The sequence below is a fragment of the Macrotis lagotis genome, chromosome 8 (genome assembly GCF_037893015.1).
Source record: "Macrotis lagotis isolate mMagLag1 chromosome 8, bilby.v1.9.chrom.fasta, whole genome shotgun sequence".
NCBI lineage: Eukaryota > Metazoa > Chordata > Mammalia > Peramelemorphia > Peramelidae > Macrotis > Macrotis lagotis.
In genome coordinates, this window is record NC_133665.1 from 136,594,788 (window position 1) to 136,620,011 (window position 25,224).

At 40.2% G+C, this 25,224-nt stretch overlaps 1 protein-coding gene and 1 pseudogene across 1 annotated transcript in view; one reads left to right on the forward strand and one right to left on the reverse strand.

Annotated features, from left to right (window-relative positions):
• Positions 1-19,080, reverse strand: part of LOC141496199 (cytosolic 10-formyltetrahydrofolate dehydrogenase) — a 65,080-nt gene extending 46,000 nt beyond the window's left edge. Inside the window, exons 1-8 of the mRNA XM_074198450.1 lie at positions 18,938-19,080; positions 17,741-17,975; positions 14,635-14,800; positions 10,934-11,035; positions 8,452-8,541; positions 7,175-7,312; positions 4,682-4,807; positions 2,717-2,808 (exon numbers count right to left, since the gene is read on the reverse strand). Coding sequence (XP_074054551.1) covers positions 2,717-2,808; positions 4,682-4,807; positions 7,175-7,312; positions 8,452-8,541; positions 10,934-11,035; positions 14,635-14,800; positions 17,741-17,975; positions 18,938-19,064 — 1,076 coding nt within the window. The 5' untranslated portion in view covers positions 19,065-19,080. The remainder of the gene's footprint in view (positions 1-2,716; positions 2,809-4,681; positions 4,808-7,174; positions 7,313-8,451; positions 8,542-10,933; positions 11,036-14,634; positions 14,801-17,740; positions 17,976-18,937) is intronic.
• On the forward strand, positions 11,836-13,822 carry LOC141496202 (calnexin pseudogene; annotated as a pseudogene).
• Positions 19,081-25,224: the final 6,144 nt, after the last annotated feature.

The following is a 25,224-nucleotide window of genomic DNA, read 5'->3' on the forward strand; positions in this document are numbered from 1 at the left end:
ATTCCTTCAAAATTTTACGATTCTATGTTCTATTGGTTCTACAGAAGGAGGCAGAAAGTTATCAGTTCCAGCCCCTCTAATTTTCCTGACTCCAACTCCAATGACACCTTCCTGCATCTTAAGGGGAATGGTTTGCGGGGTTTGAGCAAAGTAAACCAGAGCCGGGAAGCCATGTGGACCAGTGAGTTTGAGACAAGGTAAGTCAAGCTGTGAAAGTTGCTCTTTAATAATTTGTCTTGAGTTCCAAGGGAGACCACCAGGAGGCAGTTTCACAGATGATTTCATTGGGTTAGGAATTCAAGATGGCTTGGGACTGGTAAATGGATGGGAATTGAGACTGCCCTTGAAAGACATTACCATGGTCCTGGCATGAGTTCACTGTAGTCTGAGAAAGGATTTATGACTAGTGGGGGAGGCAGCTGACAGAGGTTAGGCTTGGTGAGTTTATTGGTATTTTTACAACCCGTAGAATTGCACCATAAACTGTTGTCAGAGGGAGAAGGAAGGGAAGAAATTGCTTTTAATTTCCATTTTAATGTGTTTTGGTTTGGACCTGTGATTTCATCAATATAGGAAACTGTCTATAAAGAAACTCCTTCCAGTGAGGTGGTCTTGTAATTTATGGTATTGGAGAGTTGTCTTGGGACCCTGAGTAGTCAAGAGCCTTGCCCATACTAACTACATAGCCATACTAAGGGAGGCTGAAAATCCATGTGTAGTGGTACTCAAGAGAGCCTTCAGGAGGCATCTCATGGCTGAATTGGGTTACCTTAACCATTTTACCATTCTGCCTTTCTTCCACTTCAGAGTTTTAAAAATAATTTGTCTTCACAGAATACAAGCATACCATTGTCTGAATAAGCCATAGAGATGAGGCAGTACTTCCTCAATCATTTTTTTAGGTTTTTGAAGGCAAATGGGGTTAAGTGGCTTGCCCAAGGCTACACAGCTAGGTAATAATTAAGTGTCTGAGGTCGGACTTGAACTCAGGTACTCCTGACTCCAGGGCCAGTGCTCTATCCACTGCGCCACGTAGCTGCCCCAAACATTTTCTTAATAATTGATGTTTATATAGTGTTTTAAGGTTTTTTAAAAAAGCATTTTGCATATATTATCTAATTTGAGCCTCATAAGAAACCTAAAGGTTAAGTACTATAGCTGTTATTATACCTATTTAATGGATGAAGAAACTGAGGCTGAAAAAGCTGAAGAGACTTGTCCATAGTCATACAGTTAGTAAATGACTGACAGGGAATTCGAACTTAAATCTTTTTGACTCCACATTCACTCCTTTATGCTTACAGATGAGGGGGAAAAGACACTTGGACAGAGAAAGTGAATTACTCAGTGTCACGTATGCAGGTAGTGGCAAGGTGATGGCTAGAACTTGCTTCTGTATCCTCTACAAAATAAAATAACCTCTAAGATCCCTTCCAGATCCCCTATCTTTTAAGTGACTCATATCTACTTTTTAAATGTTATTTTTCTTGGTAAAAAATAATTGATTATAGCATGTATCAGAGAGACATGATTTATTATTAAATATCAGTTATAGCCATAGTATCACTGAGTTAATAGTTTCTTTGCTATGTGTATCCACTTTCTATTTTTTTTAAAAGCCCTAGGAAAGAAGGAATACTGGATTTGGAATATGACAAAGCCCAAATCTGATATTTCCTTACTTGTGTGGTGTTGGGTGAGTTTCTTACTCTTTCTGGGCCTCAATTCCCTCATCTGTCAAATGAAGAACCTAGAGAACTTCTAAGATCACTTTCTATTCTAAATCGATGATCCTAAAATGTTGGGCATGTTTGCTTAACAATGAATCAAGCCAGACCTTTTAAGGCATAAATTCTTCAGTGGAACCTTATCCTCAAAAAAAATCTCTTAGATTATGTTGCATGAGAACAGGTCAAGGAGAATCAGCCAGAGGGTTATCTCCTTTTGGATATCCTGATAAAAACATTCATGACCGCAAGCATTTTTTCCATGGAAAAAATGTGATTAATTCAAGTGAGAGAATGAATTATTAAGAGAAATGAGCAGTTGGCCCTAAGAACTATTTGAAGGAACAAAGAACAACAGTATAATGTAATGGAAAGAACTTTAGTCTGGCAGTTGGAGTCATGCTTTGAATCTCCCACTCTGTTGTTAACTTGCTATGTCATATTAGGCCAGTCCCATCCTTTCTATTAGGATTCATTTATAAAAATGAAAGAGTTAGACTCCATGATCATTATGGTCATTTCCTGTTCAAAATCTGTGCTTTCTGATATTATTTGGTCTAACTTTCTATGGTTCTATAAAATGGTGAGACTTGGTAAAGCTTCTGAGATCTACAAAGAATTGTTCTATTTAGGAGCAATGGAAAAAGGACTGGAATCAGGAGACCTGAGTTCTGTGCAAATGAGAACTTTAGACAAGTTGCTTTCTCCTCTTTGGCCTCTGTTTTTCCCTTTGAAAAATGAGAAGGTTGGACTAGATGTCCTCCATGGTCACTTTTGGTACTTAATCTGTTTCTATAACCAATATCTTCTCACTTCAATTTATAAGGGGAAAGATGTCTTATAACTGGATTCCCTGTTCTAAACAAACGGAGGACTTAAGAGTCCCTGGATCCCATTATGGAAGAGGAAGGACTGGTTAAGAAGTGAGACATTATTCCATTCCTTCATCCTAAAACACTCAAAAACAAAGCCTTGGTACATTTCCTCACCTCACCACATCCACAGATGCTGCCCCCGATTTGAAGAAATCAGTAGAACTTTCCACCTCGGCAACATTGGGCAAAATCCTCTGCCAAGCTTCCTGAAAAGGAAAGCCAGATAAGCATACAGCTAAATATACAGGTTATAGGGAAGCCTGGGTATCCAACTGTTCATGTAGCTCACATATACATGTGGGCTTCAGAGCACAGGGAGAAGTAAAGAAATTGGTTGGACTGGCACTGAGAGATGGAGTTAGGAAATGGGAAGAAATGAAGATAAGCTTGTTCCAATGGATGCCTTCCCTTCAAGCTTTGGCACAAACATCTGCCTTTGTCTATTAGTCTTAGTCTACTTTCTTCTGACTCTTGAGTCTCCACACTTATCCCCCCTTTCAACTGCTTCCCTTTCTAAAGTTGGGTCAACCTCTTCACTATTTACCCACCCTAATGACATGAGAGGGAAATTCCTACTTCTGTAGGAATAGAAGTCAGCCCTGTTTTTCAGCTCCCTGGGCTCTTGGTCCATGCCTTCATCACTGTGCCATGCTGCTCCTCCTATCTAAGCTGAAGGGTTTGGTGTTAGGGCTGCTTGAGGCCATAACAATAAACCTTAGAGTGAACCTGGGTACTCATGCTAAGAGACAAACAGAAAAAAAGGAACTAGGTTGAAGGGAATAATTAAAGGCATTTCTTTTCTTCTTTTTTTTAAGGTTTTTGCAAGGCAAACGGGGTTAAATGACTTGCCCAAGGCCACACAGCTAGGTAATTATTAAGTGTCTGAGACTGGATTTGAACCCAGGTACTTGTGACTCCAGGGCCAGTGCTTTATCCACTACGCCACCTAGCAGCCCCATTTCTTTCCTTCTTCTTGAGTCATTTCATTGTTTCTGACTCTTTGTAACCCCATATGGAGTTTTCTTGGCAGAGATACTACAGTGGTTTGCCATTTCCTTTTCCAGCTCATTTTACAGATGAAGAAATGGAGGCAAACAGGGTGAAGCGATTGGCCCAGGATCACACAGCTAAGTGTCTGAGGTCAGATTTGAATTCAGGAAGATGAGTCCTCCTGATTTCAGGCCTGGCATTCTATCTACTATACCACTTTTTTTTTTTTTTTTTTTTTTTAGTGCTACTGCAATTACCCTTAACTCAAGACCTCTTCTCCCCTCTTTTAGACTACTACAGTACTTTTGACCGACTTTCTACCCCAATTTTGTCCTCCAATTCTGCCCCACCCCTCAAAGTTATCTTCCAAGGATATCACAGTAATCATATCATTCTTTTACTTAAAAATGTTTAGTAATTCCCCATTCTCCACTTAATACAGACTGGGCTCTTCCTCCTAGCATGCAAGGACCTAGACAATTGGTTCCAAACCACTTGCTTAGCCTCATCTTTTGCTATTTCTCCATATTATTTTTTCCCATTCAGATGAAATTTCTTCATCTCCCATTCTCATTGTTCCCTTTTGCTCTGTGCTTTCATCATGATGTCTCCCATATTTGGAATAGATTACTCCCTTTTTTCCCACCCCTATGCATCTGTTGGAGTTCCTTCCTTGCCTCAAGGCCTAACTCAGACACCACTTCCTTTATGGAACCTTCCTTGACCACCCCCATCATTAACTTTACCTGAAAGTGATTTTATATTTTTATATTTCCCATACGACTTGGACATTTGAACCATCTCAAATTCCCATCCATCATAAGTTTTGCTTATTTATTATCCACCACAATGATCATTTTCCATGATTTCTCATTATTTATTCCTAATATATTGTGTCATTAGATTGTGAGCTTCCTGAGGGCAGGCAATGTACCATTTAACACCATGGCATTCCCAGAATCTACCCCAGAGCTTTGAATAGTAGGTTCTTGATTACAATTTACTGAATTTTATTGAAAGGGGGCTCCCATAGTCTGGGAGTAAAGAGGCAGAGTGAAGCATTCAAATAAACAGAAATTCTCTTCTCACCCGAATGGCCTCTGCAGTGACCTGCTCCTCTTCAGTCAGCTCCAAAGTGGTACTGTCTGCTGATTTGAAGAATTGAGAGGCTGGGATCATTTTGCCATCTTCTAGTTGTATGTTTTTCACAACCAGCTGCAAAGGGAACAATTCTGGCATTTATTTCTCTTCGATTTTAACTTGAATCACTTGGTTCTTAATTGCCATTCCTCATCTGATATCTATATATCCATCTCTCTCTCTCTCTATCATCTATCTATCTATCTATCTATCTATCTATCTATCTATCTATCTATCGATCTATCTATCTATCATCTATATCTATTTATCTATATCCATATCTCTCTATCTATATCCATATCTCTCTCTATCTCTATATCTATCTATCTATCTATCTATCTATCTATCTATCTATCTCTCTATCTAAAGGGCTCAAAAAACAAAGCCTTGGTACATTTCCTCACCTCTCCACATCCACGGATGCTGCCCCCGATTTGAAGAAATCAGTAGAACTTTCCACCTCAGCAACATTGGGTAAAATCTTATCTATCTGTCTATCTATCTATCTATCTATCTATCTATCTATCTATCTATCTATCTATCTAGATATATACTGGTATATTTTCCTCCTGTCTTCTCCTCCTTATCTCCCATCACTTAGTCATCTTCTTGCACTATTTCCTACTTCACTCTAATTAATCAACTAATCAATAAAGATCTATTATGACAGGCCTGATGAAGAGGTGGTTCTCCTTATCCATACCAACCCTTCTTCATGCACCCTTGACCCTTCCCTCCTTATCTTCTCTAGCAAATTGCCCCATTATCATTTCCACCAGTTTTCTTTGCTTCAATTTTTTTTTCTACTGACTCCTTACTTGCTATCTATAGACATGCCCATGTTTTCCCCTCCCCATTTTTAAAGCATTTTCACTTGATTATACCATCTCTGTCAGCTATCATTCTCTCACCTTCTTCTTCATAGATCAACTCTTGGAGAATGCTATCAACCCAAGGTATCTACTTCTCTTACTTTCTGATAAACCTTCTATAGTCTGGTTTTGGATCTTAACATTCAATTGAAACCCTACAAACGCTCTCCAAAGTTATCCCTAAAGCTCTTAATTTCCATATGTAATGACATCTTAAGCTTCATCTTTCATGATTTCTCTGTAGCATTGGGCACTGTTGATCACCTCTTCCTAGACATCCTATCCTTTCTAGGTTTTCATGACATAGCTCTGCCATGGTTCTTATCCTGTGTATCTGAGGAATCTTTCTCAGGTATCTTTACTAGTTTTTCTCTCCATGACAGACCCACTAACTGTTTATTTCATCCAAGTCTCAGGGGAACCTTGTCCTGGGACCTCTTGTTTTTTGACCTATGCTATCTCTTTTTTTTTTTGTTTTGTTTTTAGGTTTTTGTGAGGCAATGGGGTTAAGTGGCTTGCCCAAGGCCACAAAGCTTGGTAATTATTAAGTATCTGAGGTCAGATCTGAACTCAGGTACTCCTGACTGCAGAGCCCGTGCTCTATCCACTGTGCCACCTAGCCACTCCCATGCCTATACTATCTCTTCAACTTCCATTGGTTTATAATATCATCTTGGACAGTTCCTGAAAAATAGCCCTGGGCTGCATTCTACAGAAATGGAGGGACTTGTGACTTCTGATTAGCTAAGAATGCTGAGTGTAACACTGAGTAACTTCTCTAAACCTTAGATAGTTAAAGAAAATTTGAGAGAGTCTCTAAGGAGAGAATGAGAGGTGAGATGTCAATGGTATGCTGGATACCTCAGAGCCATGGACATGTATGAGAAGCTAACCTCATCATTTCTTTCTCTATATCTGCCTTGTGAGTTCAATTATCATCTCTATGCATATTATTTCCAGGTCTAAATGATGCAACACTAGTCTCTCTTCTGAGCTACTACCTTTTGGACATCTCAAACTCAACATACCCTAAAGAGAACTCCTAATCTATCTTCTCCTACTCTAAACCTTTCCTTTTTTCTGAACTTCCCCATTACTTTCAAGTGCGTTACCATCCTCTGAGTTGTACATGCTTGCAATCTTGGAGTCATCCTTGATTCTTTATTTTCATTTACCTAACTACACATTTCAACAGGTCCCAAATCTTGCTATTTCTACCTTCTTTACATCTCTGATTTATATCATTTTCTTTTCATTCACACCTCTATCATCGTAGTTCAAGTCCTCATAACACTTGTCTAGGCTTTTATGATAGCTTTCTAATTAGTTTTCTTAGCAGATTTAAACACAGACTTCTGACTCTAGGAATTCTTTCCTCTACCCTGATCTCTCTCTCCTCTACCCTGATCTCTCTCTCCTTCCCCTGGACTCCCACTCTTATGTAATAAAAGACTGGATACATTGAGTGTCCAGTACAGATCTGTGGATGTCCTTGAGCAAATTCACAAGCATATATGTATGAAAGCAAATCCTGGACCAAAGGAAGAAAGCATTGAATAATGCTACTCACCATCTTGCCATCATTTCCAAAGAGGACAAGTCCCACTTTGGTGACAACACCCGGCCGACTCGCTCCTGGGATATCCAGTGTGTCTCCCTCTGGTACAAGGCCATTGTCATTAAGGGTTGATCCAAAAAACGTCAGCTTCTAGTGGGGAGAATGGAGAGTGTGACCAATCATTTGAAGTTCTGAGAGATTCTGAAACAACTGCCAAAGGGCTTATGCAAAATGTCAGCCAGAAGTGGTCCTGTGAGGTAGAAAGAGTTTTGGCCTGGACGTTTAAGTCCCAGCTCTGCCATTGACTGATTGTACTACTCTGGATACTGAGATTGCTTAACCCTGAGATTCAGTTTCCACATAGTAAAAAAGAGATGATTAAAAATGATAATCCTCTCATGTAAGTAGTGTTTTATAGTTTAGAAAGCAATTTTTTTTTGTTTTTGCAAGGCAATGGGGTTAAGTGATTTGCCCAAGGTCACATAGCTAAGTAAGAAAGTCTGAGGCCAGATTTGAACTCAAGTCCTCCTGACTCCAGGGCCAGTGCTCTATCCACTGTGCCACTTAGCTGCTCCCAAAGCACTTTTCTTATGACAGCCTATGAAGCAGGAAATGTATTTATTATTATATTAGTAGAATATAAATTCCTTGAAGTCAGGGAACTGTGTCATTTTTATATTCAACCCCCCAAGAATAATAGGTAGTAATAGATACTTCTTGATTATTATCTCCATTTTATAGATGAGGAAACTGAAGCTTGGTGAGTCAAAGTGAGTTGTCTAGGGTCACAAAACGGTCCAATTTTGGAGCTGGAATTTGGACCCAAGTGACCTGGAGCTCTCTCCAGGTACCATGAATCTTAACTTATGAGAATTTAATGAGACTGAATTCCTATTGCATTCTACTTGGCTAGACTGGTGACTGGAACCTGGCATTAACCCGCACTGGCCCTACTTAATGACGGACTGCAACAGCCATGGCTTCCAGACTAGACTTGATTGGGATTGATCATTCCAAATGACTTCCCTTCACATCAGGATCTGTCCTATTGGACCCTAGACCTGTTTCTACCAGTCAATTGCCCTGCCTCCCTCAATACCCCCTTCTTGCTCTTTTTTATTGTCTGAACCTTACAACTCTTATTAGATTTACTCTTGTCTAGCTGACTCCTGACCCTTGTTCTCTGTTCCTGTATGGGACCCACCTCCTTTCTCAACTCATTGCTAGCCATGCCTTGCTAGATTAGAAAGAGATAAGAAAACAGGTTCTCTACCCCCCAGTATACCTACCTGTCCATTAACCTCAGTCCAGGCCCCAGGAACTTTGTCATTCCCTCGAATCCAGTTGTGGATGGCTTCTGCTGGCTGGTCCCAGTTGATCTGTAGAGATCATGGTAGTGACAATTCACATTTGGATGAATTTGAAGGAAATGCTACTACTATGAGACAGGTCGTACAAGATTTATTATCTCCATTTTTGATAATGAGGAAACAGGTTTAGGAAAATAAAACTACTAGTTACTCTCAACTAATTATGTGTCAGAATTCTGCCTCCTTAATCCAATGTTTTCCCCACTGTTTGACAACATTTTCTTTAGCACTCTGGATACTTGGCTAATCTTTAATCATCCCAGTGGCTCCTGAGCAAAACCAAAGGTCAAAATTCCAAGGAATTAGAGGATTAAATATTTGGAGCTGCAAAGAATCTTAGATGCCACTCAGTTCAACACTTTCATTTTATAGATGAGGAAACTGAGACATAGAAAAACTTGAGTACAAGGCCCAACTCCTGACTCTCTGGACTTTCTCTACCATGACTATAAGTATGAACCTTCTCATGCTGTCCCCAGCTTTGAAATTTTCAGCTTTCTTATGTTTAATCTTTTCCCATTTGAAATAAGTTACTTGAAAACAAGGATTGTCTTTTTGCTAGAATTTGTATTCTCAGTCCTTAGCACAGAGACGGTTACATATTAAACCTTAATAAATGCTTGTTGGCTTGTTGGTCTCAGTTAGCAAGTGCTAACTGGATTTGCAATTGAGTCCTCCTGATTTCTGGAAGTCCAGAACTCTGTCTAATGTACCACAAAGCTGTTTCTAACAGGGTTGAAATATCTCCACTCTCCACTTCCTATCTCACCATTAGATGCTAACCATAGACATAAGGATATGACAAACTGAAGGCAGTAAATGAATGGTTATCCTTCTATAGCTCCAATTCTTGCAATGCTCTTTGGTTGGAAGACTGAACCAGAAATTCTAGTACCACACTCACAATGCAACCTTGGTCAAGTCATATCAATTCTCATCTCTCCGGGCCTCAATTCTTTCTTATGTCAGATGGGTACCATAGCCACCTTGTTTTACTTATTGGACTAGTATGAGAGTCAAATGAGATAATGTAGAGGGAAAAAGTGCTGGGTATTTCCTTGCCATTGAATGACTTAGGAGAACTATATCTGTCATGGAAGACATATAAACCAAGGGCTTTGAGAAGTACAACATGAGCTTGAGGCAGGATTGGGAGCTAGTGATGTCTGACAGCTTAGAATGACTTGAATAATGACATGTCATTGCTCAAGAGAATTAATTGGGATATAATGAGGCCACCATGCCAGTTCCTGAACTACTCCAGTATACTCTTGGATAGAATACACCCCTTCCAGGTGTCAGAAGATGAAAGGATGTCAAAATTTGTGGTCACTGGAGCTGAACCAGGAGTCTAAGCCAGAAATTCTCCTAAAGCACATTAGGAGCTCACCCTCCTCTGAGAGTTAGCAGAGTATATGGGGAAGAATGTTGGATTTGGGATCAGGAGACTTGGGTTCAAATCTAATCTCTGATAGCATTTGCTTATGTTCTCTTCTTTTGTAAAGGCTTCATTATTTTCATCAATAAAAGGTAATAATAAAACACATACTATATAATCCCAGTGCTAATGCTTTCCCCTTGAGATTACTTTCCATTTATACTGTATATATTTTGTATGTATAATTAATTTGTATGTTGTCTCCCCCAGAAGAATGTGACTTTCTTGAGGGTAGTGATTGTATTTTTGGCCTTTATTTATATACCTAAGCCCTTAGCAGAATTGTCTAGCATATAGTAGGTATTCAATAAATACTTATTCATAAAATTGACTATTCACAGGGTTGCTGTGAAAATTAAATGATATAATATAGTTTAATAATAGTGCATGGCTACAAAAGTGTTGGTTAACTCCCTCATTTCATAAATGAGGAAGGTGAGACTCAGGGAGCTCAGATGACTTGCCTCTGCTCACATAGATGTGTCAGAGCTGACAGTTCTTCTGAATTCAATATTCTTTCTAGTATGCCAGACTGCCTCATCTGTAAGAAGATGAGAAATGGCCTGGGTTCAATACAAATCTATTATCACTACTAAAAAGACACAACACTTGCTGTGCTTTGTGGTGCTTGGCTACTGATGTTAACAGAACATTACCTGTACACACAAAGAACTTTAATTGGAGAATGCAAAACAGACAGATTTCTACACCTCAAGGCTTCCCTGTTTTTCCCTTTTCCCCACCTTGAAGAAAAGAAAAAGAAGGCATTTTTTGGATTTGTATAACTCAGCCTTCCCTTTCTCTGGAAGAATTTTTATCTCTGTGTGGACAGTGATTATCAACAGAAAAAAAGGAAACTCAAAAGAGGGATAGGTTCCCCCACCTTGGTGTGGAGAAAAATGAATTCTGTTCTGAACCAGCTAAATTTGAGTCATGTTTGTTGACTGATCCTTTGACCCTTACCTTGGCATTTTCCTTCTTCTGTATCCCTTCATAAGTTGCTCCCTCTTCAGGCTGAGGTGTTTTGGGAGCTTTCCCCTCAGTGATTAGTCTTACTGCCTCCACCTGAGAAGAAATAAGCAAGGCCACAATGACTTTTTCATGACAGTAATACATTTGTGAGTAGGAGAGGTGCCTCATAGGTTTCCCATGGGCATATGCCTTCCCTTTGGGAGGCTCAGCTCTATCATAAGCACTGGCAGTCCTTCATGGTATACCCAAAGTTCCTGGCAATGCTACCATATTCATGTGGCCCAATAGGACTCTGCTCTTAGTGCCAGGGATATATGTGGTTCTAGGGCGGGTTGGTAATCACAGGTCATCAAGCAAACAACAGTTTAGAAATATAAAATCTCTAGGTTAGAAGGGCTCTTGGAGGTCTTCAAAGTCAAATTCCAATCCACTGCTCCTTCCTTTACAAGTGGCTGTCCAGCTTCTTTTCTGGAAGACTTCCAGTGAAAAGGAGTTCACTACCATCCATGGCAGCTCTATTGCATCTTTGACCAGCTCTGATTGTCAGAAAGTTGATTTTTATGCTGAGCTCAAATATATTAGTTGATGTCCTCTCTAGTTCTAAATATATCATCCTATGATGAAAGCTCCCTCATTTTAGTGGTGTCAAAAGAAACCCAGAATGTTTACGTGATTTGCTAAAGATTACAAAACTGAGATTTGAACTCAGCTCCTCTGAGATCAACACTCTTTCCACTGTACCATGCTTCCAATAAACATGACTAGGAAGTAAAAATGATACCATTACTAGAATAGCTCTAAATGTTTTATCAAGAATAACCCAGGATTCGTTTGCCCTGAACCGATCTGCCACAGCATCCGAGGTGGTGGGCGTGGGGTGAGGGGGTGGGAAGTGGCGCTGGCACCGGCCGTGAAGCACGAGACCATGGAACCAAAGTGGTGGCTGTTTATGGTTTTGCTGCTTCTTGGAACAGTGATTCAGGCACATGAGGGACATGATGATGAAGATGAAGATGATGATGATGATGATGTGATTGATGTAGAAGAAGACCTGGAAGATGGCATTGAGGAAATAGAAAACTCAAAACCTGGAGAACATGCCACTCTTCCACCTCCATCACCAAAGGTTACCTACAAAGCCCCAATTCCAACAGGGGAAGTTTACTTTGTTGAGGCCTTCGACAAGGGAATGCTGGCCGGATGGGTTTTATCCAAAGCCAGGAAGGATGATACTGATGATGAGATTGCCAAATATGATGGTAAATGGGAAGTAGAAGAAATGAAGGAATCTAAACTTCCAGGAGATAAAGGGCTTGTGTTATTGTCACGAGCCAAACACCATGCCATATCTTCGAGGTTGAACAAGCCCTTTATATTTGCCTCTAAACCCCTCATTGTTCAGTATGAGGTGAATTTCCAGAATGGAATAGAGTGTGGTGGTGCCTATGTGAAATTGCTTTCAAGAGCCCCGGAATTGAATCTGGATCAGTTCCATGACAAGACCCCTTACATGATTATGTTTGGTCCAGACAAATGTGGAGAGGACTATAAGCTGCCTTTCATCTTCTGGCATAAAAATCCAAAGACAGGCATCTATGAGGAGAAACATGCTAAGAGACCAGACATGGATCTGAAGACCTATTTTACTGATAAAAAAACACATCTGTGTACATTAGTCTTAAATCCAGATAATAGCTTTGAAATATTAGTTGACCAAATAGTTGTGAGTAGTGGGAACCTGCTGAATGATATGACTCCTCCTGTGAACCCTCCCCGGGAAATTGAGGACCCAAATGACCAGAAGCCTGAGGACTGGGATGAGAGACCCAAGATACCAGATCCTGATGCTGTCAAACCAGATGATTGGGATGAGTCGGCTCCTGCTAAGATTCCAGATGAGGATGCTACAAAGCCTGATGGCTGGTTGGATGAAGAACCTGAATATGTATCTGACCCAGATGCAGAGAAGCCAGAGGATTGGGATGAAGATATGGATGGAGAATGGGAAGCTCCTCAGATTGCCAACCCAAAATGTGAGTCAGCCCCTGGTTGTTGTGTTTGGCAAAGACCTACCATCGACAATCCCAATTATAAGGGCAAATGGAAAGCCCCTATGATTGACAATCCTATCTACCAGGGAATCTGAAAACCCAGGAAGATTCCAAATCCAGATTTCTTTGAAGATCTGGAGCCTTTCAAAATGACTCCTTTCAGTGCTGTGGGCCTGGAACTGTGGTCCATGACTTCAGATATCTTTTTTGACAACTTTATTGTTTGCACTGATAGAGTTGTTGCAGACAATTGGGCCAATGATGGTTGGGGTCTGAAGAAAGCTGCTGATGGGGCTGCTGAGCCTGGTGTCATGGGGCAAATGCTTGAAGCAGCTGAGGAACATCCATGGCTTTGGGTGGTCTATATCCTTACTGTGGCTTTGCCATTATTCCTTGTGATCCTCTTCTGCTGTTCTGGAAAGAAACAAGCCAGTGCTGCAGAGTATAAGAAGACTGATGCTCCTCAACCAGATGTGAAGGAAGAGGAGGAGGAGGAGAAAGAGGAGGAAAAGGAAAAGAGAGATGAAGAAGAAACTGAAGAGAAAATGGAAGAGAAGCAAAAAAAGTGATGCTGAAGAGGATGCAGGTACTGTTAGTCAAGAGGATGAAGATAGAAAACCTAAAGCAGAGGAAGATGAAATTTTGAACAGATCACCCAGAAACAGAAAGCCACGAAGAGATTGAAAGAATTTAAGAACTTGATCTGTGATTCCCTTTTACCCCCTACCCTCGATGTGATCCTAGGAGAGGACCTGGGATACACCTTATATGTTGAAACCCAGAAAAACCTCAAGACTTCACTATCAACAGATTCTAGTCAAATACTATCCAATGAAATTTTGAGCATCTAGCAGTAATTAATCACAATTGTGATAGAAAGAACACCATTCCTATAGAAAGAAAGCATTTAATGTATGGGCTATGGATTCTGGATGTAACATGAAGCAACTAAAAAAAAAAGAATAACCCAGGATTCATGGAGATTTAGGAAAAGTCACAGGAGACCAGACCAATTGTCTATCCCACCGCACACCTTGCTGTCACTGTTGGTGGCCACCAAGTCAGTGGCCTAACTGGAATGGGATCACTATGGAACGTAATGTCCACCTTGCAGAACAGAGTGGATTATTTTCACTCAGGACGAATTGTGTTTCAGGAAGTTGCTGACCTTAGTAATCACCATCTCATGACTGAACAGAACTGTAGCATATGAATACAATGGAATATTCTTGCATTATAAGCAATTGTAAGCATTTGATATGATGAATCTAGAGAAATGTGGGAATGATTATATGAACTGGTATAGAATGAAAGAGATCTTGGAAAATAATATATAAGCTACAATAAAGCAAGCATAAAGAACACTAAATAAAGCCCAGAACTGTATGACTGTAATGACTAATGTTGTCCCTGGAGGCAAAATGATGAAATGTTCCTCCCTGTTTTCCTTAGAGAGATGGGAGAGGGTGTAATTGGTCTAGGAAGAGACATACATGATCAGACAGGGTACATGATGTCTCTTGATTTTGTTTTTCTCTCTTAGAAGATTGGATGGGAAGTTGGATATGTATCTAGAAAATGATTGTTTTATTTTTTAAAAGCATCATTAAAACTAATTTTTTTTAAAAGAAAAGACATTACCATTCCATTGACCCCTTCAGGGAAGAGGAAACGATTGTAGAGTGAGCTCACGGTGTCATCAGGTAGAACCTCACACTCCTTCTGGAGAAGGATGTCTCCTGTGTCCAAGCCATCATCTGCCCAAAAGACAGTAAAGCCTCCTTTCTGATCCCCGTGGATCAGGGTCCTGGGGACAGGAAGGGCAAGAGCATATTTTCAGTTTTACAAAACACATTTTAAATACAACCCTGACAAGTTTGACAAATGTTATTACCCTGATTTTAGAGATAAGGAAACTGCATCTAGAAGGGAGGTAAGCAGGTTTCTAAGAGGAATGGAGACTGTGTCATCCTTACAAAGAGGACTAAAAGGATTAGGGACAAGTTAAACTGTAGAAGAGAAGAATGGGGGGAAAATGGCAACTCTTGTTAGGTTTTTGAAGAGTGATCACAGAGAAAAAAGACTATATTTATTCTGCTTGGCCCCAGAAATTGAAACTGGGAGCAAAGAGTCCGTAATACCCTTGTAAGTTCTCCCTAGACTTTTGTTGATTGACTGATAGGTGGAAGCTGCATAGAGGCAGATGATTTAAGATAGGTGGGCATGGATGGGTTGTGACCTGTGTCACTGGTGGGAATAACCACATTGAAGAGACTCTAGATTCATTAAAGATCCTGCCAAATGGAGCTACCCCAAAGTGGAATGGTCCACTTCAGAAAGCAGCGAGTTTCTACTCAAAGTTCTCAAGTGGAAGCTGGCATTTGTCAATTTAATGATAGAAAGGATTTGTGATCCAGTGCAAATTAGACCAGAGATCTCTGAAGTCACTTGCCAGCTCTGAGATTCTTCAATTCTCTGAGAGGTATCCTTTCAAGTTAGTAAGTGGCAGGGCTGAGATTTGAACCCAGGCCTTCTCAGTTCCAATTTACTGCTTCTTCCACTTTATCACACTGGCTCCAATGTTGTTCTCTTGCTGTTGACTCTATCTTCAGCAAGTCAAAATACAAAACAATTGTTTACCAAGTACCCAGTATTTAGGTTCTAGAGGAGACACAGAGTGTAAATATGCTATTGTCTCTGGAACTTATAATCAAGTAGGGAATAATATACACACACACAAATTTATCTACATTGATCTATCTCTGCTTCCCTTCCCTCCCTTCCCTCCCTGCCTCCCACCCTTCCCTCCTTCTTTGTCTCTCTTCCTCTCTCCTCTTTCTTTCCTGCTCTTCTCTTTCTCTTTCTCTCTCTTTCCCACTTTCTCTCTCCTGTTCATCCTGTCTCTCTCTCTCTCTCCTTGTTTTTCCCTTTCTCTCTCCTACTTGCTTTCTCCTGCTCTTTTTCACTTCCTCTCTTCCTCAGTCACTCTCTCCTGCTCCTTCTCTCTCTGGCTTTCTGCCCATCTGTCTGTCTTTCCCCAAATGAATGAAATACATGGTGTCTTAGAGAAGTATAAGACCAAGAGCTAAGCAGGTTCTAAGGGGCAGACTGCTCCTGATTGGAGGGAGTCAGGGAAATCTTGCAACAGAGGACAGCAGAGTTGACTTAAAAGGATGGGTGTGATGGGGCAGCTAGGTGGCATAATGGATAGAGCACCGGCCCTGGAATCAGGAGTACCCGAGTTCAAATCTGGCCTCAGACACTTAATAATTACCTAGCTATGTGGCCTTGGGCAAGTCACTTAACCCCATTGCCTTGCAAAAACTAAAAAAAACAAAGAAAAGGATGGGTGAGAGCCCCAGGGGGTGAAGAGGAAGATGCAGAGCATTCCAGGGATAGGCAGTAGCATGATCAAAGACCCTGAGGTGAAAAAGTAAGTGGCATCTTTGCAGGCCAGAACAGAGCAGATACCTCCAGGCCCTTGCTCCTTTCTCCCAGGAATGTGTGGAAGGGACTAATAAAAGATAAAAGTGGATAAGAAGGAAGCATCCAGTTGTGGATTGAACACCAAGCTGAAGAGTTTGAACTTTTCATGGTAAGGAGCATTTTATTTTTTAGAAGAGGAATGCTATATCTATGTTCTTGAATAACCCTCACCTGGGGAATTCATTTGTCCTCTGGCTTCTGCAGACCAGAAACAACTCTTTTTCCTTTTTTCCTTCATCCTATTTTCTGCAGAAAGGGAGCCCATATATGTCAGAGAATGGCCAGCTCCTTGCAGTAGCCTTGAAATGGGATTACCTTGGAGAGGCTACAATTCCTCTCATTTTGAAGGTGATCCATACAAGAAGGTAAGTACTAGTCAAAGAATGCTCCAAGGGGCATATGCTTCAGGATGTGCTCCTTTGAGGGTCAGAGGAGTTCCCCAATTGACCTCTTCCTCTTCAGACTTCAGGCTTCTCTTTCTACTATTCCCCCAAGACATGTCTCCTCAAAGCATCTACCTACATTCCTAACTCCAGAAAATTTGATGAAACAGGTGATGTTTTCGATCTAGCCTTTCCCAATCATGAGCAAGTGCCAAATGCTCACAACCTTGTCTACTGCTATGTCAGCAACGTGACATTTGACATGACACCTCCCTTCTCGGGGTCTCCGTTTCAATATCTGTAAAATGAGGATAATAACCACCACCTTACCTTCCTTACAAGACCTCAGTTAGGATGGAATGTAATCATGGATGAGAAAGGTTTTGCATGGGACAGCTAGGTAGAGCAGTGGATAGAGCACCAGCCCTGAAATCAGAAGGACCTGAGTTTAAAGCCGGTCTCAAACACTTAATAATTACCTACTTGTGTGACCTTGAGCAAGTCATTTAATCCTACTGTCTTAAAAACCCTCCCTCCCCCAGCCACAAAGAGAAAGATTTTGCAAATGATGAAGGATAAAAATGCATTGCCTGGTGCTCTAGATGAAAATACTGCAATACATTGATTCAAACTCAGGTTCTGCTGACATCACACCTTTTTCCTCCAAAGAGTTCCTGTATTTTAAAAATAAGACCCTTAAGCCAAGGAACAGATCCCTAAAGAACAGTTTCTTGTGCCTTATCTGACAAACTTAGGAAGAGTGGCAGTGACTGGTGTGTCTCATTCCATCTCTTTAATGGAGGCTGTAGAGTCAGATCTAGTTATGTGGGAGAGGTGTGGGCTGGCCTTTGGCCCCTACCCTGCCCCAATCCTCTTACCAATTGATGGCCGAAGCTCCACGATGTCGGGGCAGGAGTGATGGGTGGTAGATGATGGAGCCGTGCTCAGGTGCGTTGATGACCTCCATGGGGATGAACTGACTACAGAAGGGCAGGACATTCAACTGGGCCCCCAGAGAGTTGTATTGCTCTAATACCTCTGGCAGAGCCTTCCCTTTCACCCTCCATCGGGCAAATTTAAACACAGGTACATGGTCCTTCTCTGCCTCCTGGGCTGTGGGAGACACATGATGATTCAGTCATTTGATTTTCTTCCTTCCTCTTATTCTATTTTTCCTTTCTTCCATTCCCTCTCCTCTGAGGAAGTCTTTTGTTCCTCAGGACAGATGTAACCATCTCTGGACTAATTCAGCACATTGGCATGGGATACCAAACACAGATCCCCTCCATCACAAACAGATTTAAACTCCTTTTCTCATCTGATATGATATTTAGCCATAGACCCCATCCCTGCCTTTCCTTTAGTGTTTTTGGAATTATTCTACTTTAATTAATTAAATAATCCATCAGTTTTTCCTTTTATCATGAATTACCTGTCTAAGCTTACTGCTTGAGATCCCTTACTAAGGACACCCTCCATCCTATTGCTGGGGTAGCCACTTGTCTTCTGTATCTCAGCCTCTTTGTTGATGAATATTGATTTATTTAGACCTCCTCTCATTGCCTGCTGTTAAAGATTTTCCAGGTTAAAGTCCTGGATGGCCATAAAAGTTGTATTATGTAATTTTTGTATCTCTAATGTTTTCTTCCATTTGTATCTGATTTTTCTCTTACAACAAGTTTAATTTTGATCTATGTTTAGCATGGTTACAAATGTAAAACCTATATCAGATTGCTTCCTATTGGGGGAAAGAGGGAGAAAATTTGTAAAACTCAAAACCTTGCCAAAAATTATTGGTAAAAACTGCCATTGTATGTAATTGGAAAAATAAATAAAATGTTTATTAATTTAAAAAAATAGATTTTCCTGGTTGCCTCCTTTGCCCTGCTAGGTCTGTCAAGGCTCCCAGTCTTGGCTATAGCTGATCTGTCCAGTTTTCAGCTGAGGTTTGGTTCTGACATGATTCTGATCCCTAGTCTAGGCTATCTTTTGACCACCCTGAAAATACAACTCATTTCTAGTCAGCAAACTTTGGTTGAGAACCCACTGTGCTTGAGGTTCCAAGCCTGGCTTACCCAGTGGATCTGCTTTTCCATCCTTATCAGGAATAGTGAATACTCCTACAACCTGATGACCTTCCTCCCGGAGTCGGGAGTAGACTTGTTGGCCAAACAGGCTCTGACCGATGATGGCTATCCTCATGGTGGTGGATATGGACCTGGAAGGACAAAGCCAAAAAGTTAGGGTTAGGCAGTAATTGTAGATTGTATTTATTTTTAAATGTAACCAGACCCTTAAATCTGAATGATTCAACCAGTCAACCAAGACTTATAAGTATTTACTATATGGCAGTCACTGTGCTAAGTAAGTGTTGGGAATACACAGAATGGTTCTGCACTTAAGAAGTTCACATTTTAAAGGGAGAGATAACATGCAAACAACCACAAGCAAACAAGACACATATATGATTAATTGGAGTCTATTCCTGAGAGGTTTATTTGTTCATTTTGTTCTGAGAAAACAGATACTTCCCATTTGCTGTTATTTATATCCAATTCTTCAAGACCTCAGTTGAGGTTTTGTCAGCAAAGATGTTGGAGTAGTTTGTTAAATTTCCTTCTCCAGCTCATTTTACAGATGAGGAAACTGAGACAAATAGAGTTAAGTGACTTGTCCAGGGTCACAAAGCTAGTAAGTGTCTGAGGTTGAACTAAGGAAGAGGAGTCTTTCTGACTCCAGGCCTGGCACTCTATCCATTGTGATACCCTAGATACTTCTCAACCAACATCTAAACACGCAGAATGCATATTCCTTGACTAGGTAATTAAAAAAAATTAAACCAAACTCCCTAATTGATTGATTGAGACCCATAGTACTTTCTACTTTCCTTTTTTTTAGGTTTTTTTTTGCAAGGCGAATGGGGTTAAGTGGTTTGCCCAAGGCCACACAGCTAGGTAATTATTAAGTGTCTGAGACCAGATTTGAACCCAGGTACTCCTGACTCCAAGGCCAGTTCTTTATCCACTACACAACTTAGCTGCCCCCACTTTCTACTTTCATAGAACAGTTTGATTGTTTGTTTTTAAACAATGAACAAGATACACCATCCACTGTATTGGATGTGGATTTATTGCCTTAGCATACACTTCATTTGCATTGGGGTAATTGTGGGTATAGTTCCCTACTTTGTATCACTTGCTGTGATCCTCTGAATTCTTCATATTAGCCTCATGACTCAACAACATTCATATACCATAACTTGTTTAATCATTCTTCAATCATTAGGTATATTTTTACATCTAGATTTTTAGGAAGAAAAGAAACCAACATTTATTAAATGTCTAATATGTACTAGATAGATATTGAATGCCTTACAAATATTATCTCATTTCATTCTCAGGACAACCCTAGGAGATATATGCTATTATTTTCATCACCTTTTTTACAGATGAGGAAACAGAGGCAGACAGAGGTTAGTTAACTTGCCCAGCATTATACAACTACTAAGTTTCTGAGGTGAGATTTGAATTCAAGTGGACAACCTAGTTGCCTCTACCTTTTGGCTATTATAAACAGCATGACTATGACTATTTTTGTATGGGAAGATATTTTCTTGTTGTCAAGAAAGACTTAAGGGGGGTTAAATGATTTAAAGAGCATGAATGATTTAGCAATGTTTCTTATTAATTCCAAAATGATTTCTGAAGCAGTTGAACCAATAGACAACTCAATTAGCAGTGACATAACATACTGATCTCTTTTCACAGTACAATCCTGGCAACTGCCTTTAGGTTATCTCCCTCTGAAGGTTCTATGGGTTTCCCAAACTCAACATCACCAAAATGAAATCCATTCTGCTCAACTTTAACCAATTCAGTCTTTCAAACTGTCTTATTTTGGTTGAGGGTTACTACAACTATCCTTTCACTTACCCAGATTTCTCAGTTGGAATCTTGTGTCTACTTTCTTCGCTTTCCCCCCAACCAGTTGCCAAGTCTTGCTGATTCCCCAACCACTCTGCTTCAGATTCTCCTTACTTGTGTCCTGAACCATTGCAGTCATTTACTCATTGCTTTCCCTGCTTTCAATCTCTTCTTTTTATCTTCCCCAGGGCTGCCAAGATAAGCATCCTAAAGCACAGGTCTGATCTTTTCATTGCCCTGCTCAAAAGCCCCCCCCCCCCCCATTACTTCTAGAAGCAAAATCAAACCCTCCTTCAACCTCCAGCCCACCTCTCCAGCCTTATTATATATCATACCCTATCACCTCCTCTTTGATTCAGTCAAACCCACATTTTGCTCTCCCCTCAGTGCCATTGTCATATTGTCTTTATGGAAAGCCAGATTAACTCTTACTCAAGAATCTCTATCAATGACAGTCCTGTTGAGCATTTTGACCCCTCCCAGGGGATATATTAATAGAGGACAAAGTCCTGGATAGCCATCCAGGGCTATCTCCAGTCATCCTGATTCATATCTGGCTGCTGGACCCAGATGGCTCTGGAGGAGAAAGTGAGGCTGGTGACTTAGCACAGCACCTCCTCATTCAAATCAAATTCATGTACTTGTCATGGCTTCACCTCCCTTGATGTCATGATCTTCATTGAGAATGAAGGACAAACATCCTCAACAGGGGACAAAGTATTAAATGAAAGGAGATTAAGTTAGAACTAAATTTCTTCTCAGTCTAACAATCTATAGTTCTATGAACCTGTTTCTGTCAAATATAATTCAAACCTAATGGAGTCGGGTAGAACGCTTTAAGGATGGGGACATTCCCAGTGTCCCTAGAGTCAAGAACTCTTCATCAAGAAATCTAAGGGCCAGATTCAGGCCCTCTGATAACTTGCTGTGAGATCTCATATAAGTCATTTTCTTGCTCTGGCTCTGGGTTACACTTTTACCATTGATAAGATGAGAGTAACAAGCAGATGCTTCCAGATGTCCTTCTCTGTATCAAGATGCCTTGTCCAAAGGTGAAGTTGATGAGCCCTGATAATTCTGCTTCTCACCAGACCTAGAATGATGTAAATGTCCCCTTTACCCCAAGGGACAGATAATCTTTATAGCTTTTCTCTTAACAATCTTGTCATGTGGGCACTGTTAATGTTACTCTCCCTATTTTCCAGACCAGGAAACTATAGGTTCAGAGAGGGTGAGGAATTTGCTCCTGCAGGTAGTAAGAGGCAAAGAACCCAGGTTTCTTGACTCTGAATCAAAGTCAATAAACTTTTATTAAGTATTTACCATAGGCCAGACACTGTGCTAAGGATACAAAGAAAAGCAAAATCATTGATCTCATCATCAGGAAGCTCCCATTCTAACAGGGAAACAGCATGCAGATCTCTCTCTCTCTCTCTCTCTCTCTCTCTCTCTCTCTCTCTCTCTCTAATATAAATATAAATGATATACAGTCAAGAGAGTAACTTTGGGGAGGGAGATAAAGAAAATTAGACCTTCTATAGAAGGTAGAATTTGATCATTATTGATTAGAGAAATGCAATTAAACTGACTCTGAGGTACCACCTCAAACCTATCAGATGGACTAAAATGACAAAAAAGGAAAATGATTAATGTTGGAGAGGATGTGGGAAAACTGTGACACTAAACCCTGTTGATGGAGTTGTGAACTGATCTAACCATTCTGGAGAGCAATTTGGAACTTTTATTTTTTTGCCAAATTTATTACCAAAGGTCAATCAAACTGTGCTTACCCTTTGATTACCCTTACCCTGCTAGATCTATAAACCAAAGAGATCATAAAAAAAGGGAAAAAGATCCACATGTACAGAAATATTTGTAGCAACTCTTGTAATGGCAAAACATTGAGAAATGAATTAACAAATTGTGGTAAACGAACATGATGTAGTACTATTGTTCTGTAAGAAATCATGAAGACTTCAGAAAAGCCAGGAAAGACACTTATGAACTGAAGCTGAGTGAGCATGAAATGAGTAGAACCAGGAGAACATTGCTACAGCAACATTGTGTGATGATCATCTATGCTCCTCTCAGAAGTTCAGTGATCAAGGACTATTCTAAAAGACTTATGATGGGAAATGCTATCTATAACTAGAGAAAAAAAAACCACTATAGAGTCTGATTGCACTCAAAAGAATATTTTTACTTTATAAAATTTGTTTTTTTTTCTCAGGGTTTTCCCCTTTGGTTCCGATTCTACTTTTACAACATTATTATAGAAATATATTAAATATTATTGTATGTATATAACGTATCATGGAGAGTGGGGAGAGGGGGAGAAGCAGAAAAATAACATTGAAAAAAGATGGGATTTGAGCAGGATTTTGAAGAAGACCATGGAAGCCAAGAGTCCTAGGGGAGGAGAGAGAATGTTCTAGGCATGGAATGAAGGACATGGAGTAGGGAGATAGAATGTCCTGTGTGACAAATAGCAACTAGATCAATGTAAGTAAACCACGGAATATGTAGATAGGAATAAAATGTAAGAAGACAAAGAAGATAAGAATGGGTCAGATGGTCAGGGCCTTTAAATGACAAAGGAATTGTTTGATCCTGAAGTTTTATTAAGGGAGTGAAAGGGTCAGAACTGTATTTTAGGAAAATGATATTTTGTGAATATCACATTTGCATCTGAGTGGAGGATGCATTGGGATGGGCAGATGTGATGGAATGGGATCCATTGTACTCATACACATCCAGGGGTTTGCCTTGGCAAGAAAAAGGATGATCTTGTCATGTGAGAGAAAGGTGATGGAGGAGATAACTGAGGGAAGCTTTTTGGCGATGTAAGATGAAGAAGAGGTGGGAGACTGAGGACAGCGGGTGAAGGGGCAGCTCAGGGGATCCTTCACATCTAGCTTTGTGGCCAGAGGTAGTGATGTTTTAATCTAATGAAGTTTCAGGCATCCTCCTACTCTCTCCTTTCCAAACTCCCCAGTTCTGGTTCTTAAAAGTTCCCAAGTCAGATCCTTACCCAGGTTCATCCCCTTTGGTGTTTCCCTTCCCAGGGAGATGTGCATTTTGTCTGCTCAAATTTCAGTTCTTTCACGAAATCTTCCAAATTGCTTTGAGACCCATTAATATCTCCACATTTAATTACTGCCTTTGATTGCTCTTTGTCTACATTAATAGATTACAAACTTCACAAAGATTGGGGCCTCCTCTGTCCCCATAATCTTGCTTAGGGTTGGTTACAGGGTAATTCAATATTTTTTAAACAATGTTATGTATACCTTTTATTTTTCTATTACAGGCATTCTAGAATATTACCACCACAAAACGGGTGTGAACCCTAAAAACTGTAGACCTTAAACAATGAGGTTAAGATAAAATGGCAGAAAATATAGGTTAGACATAAAGTTTTATTCTCTGAGGTTTACCATTAACCATCTATCCAAGATCATTACCCAGAAATGAAGAAGACATAAGCCTATTTATCCCAAAACAAAGAATAGGGAAAATTATTAACCTCCTTGATGACCTGACCATGAAAGTTGCACAATCTTCTGATGCCCAATTGCTCCTCAGAGACTATCATCCTTACGCAATACTATCTGATTAATTGTTATCTCTTCCCAGACTTTAAGCATTATGAGGTCAAAACAAGTCTTCCAACATTCTGATCTTTGTCTTCCTGAGTTTGTAATTAATCTAGGGGGAGATAGTCAATGATTTCTTACCTATTGAAAAGCGAAGGCTGAATACTATTCTAAAGAAATCAGGCTTATTACCAGGAATATGATTGTGTAAAACTCATTATTGTTATTATTAAACTTTGACACGGGCTTTCCCCTTGTAACAGAAAAACAGTTAAGCCAAAGGAAACAATATAATCAACATATCTAACAGACAATACAATACTCCACACCTACAGTCACTCACATCAAGCTTCATGTTGGTGATCTTTTCATTTATGGTTTCCTTGTCCTTGGATGGAAGATTTCTTTGGCTAAGATAACTTTGGCATGCAACTATTCATACTAGCTAGGTGGTGCAGTGTATAGAGCACAAAACCTGAGTTCAAATCCACCCTCAGACACTTACTAGCTGTGTGACCCTGGGCAACTTAACTTTGTTTGCCTCAGTTTCCTCATCTGTAAAATGATCTGGAGAAGGAAATGACAAATCACTGCAGTGTCTTTGCCAAGAAAATTCCAAATGGGATCATAAAAAGTGGGGCATGACTAAAACAATTGAACAACAAAAAATTGAAGCAAACTGTGTAATATACTTATTTTTTTTAAGTTTTTTGCAAGGCAGTGGGGTTAAGTTGTTTGCCCAAGGCCACACAGCTAGGTAATTATTAAGTGTCTGAGGTCGGATTTGAACCCAGGTACTCCTGACTCCAAGGCCGGTGCTCTATCCACTGCTTCACCTAGACA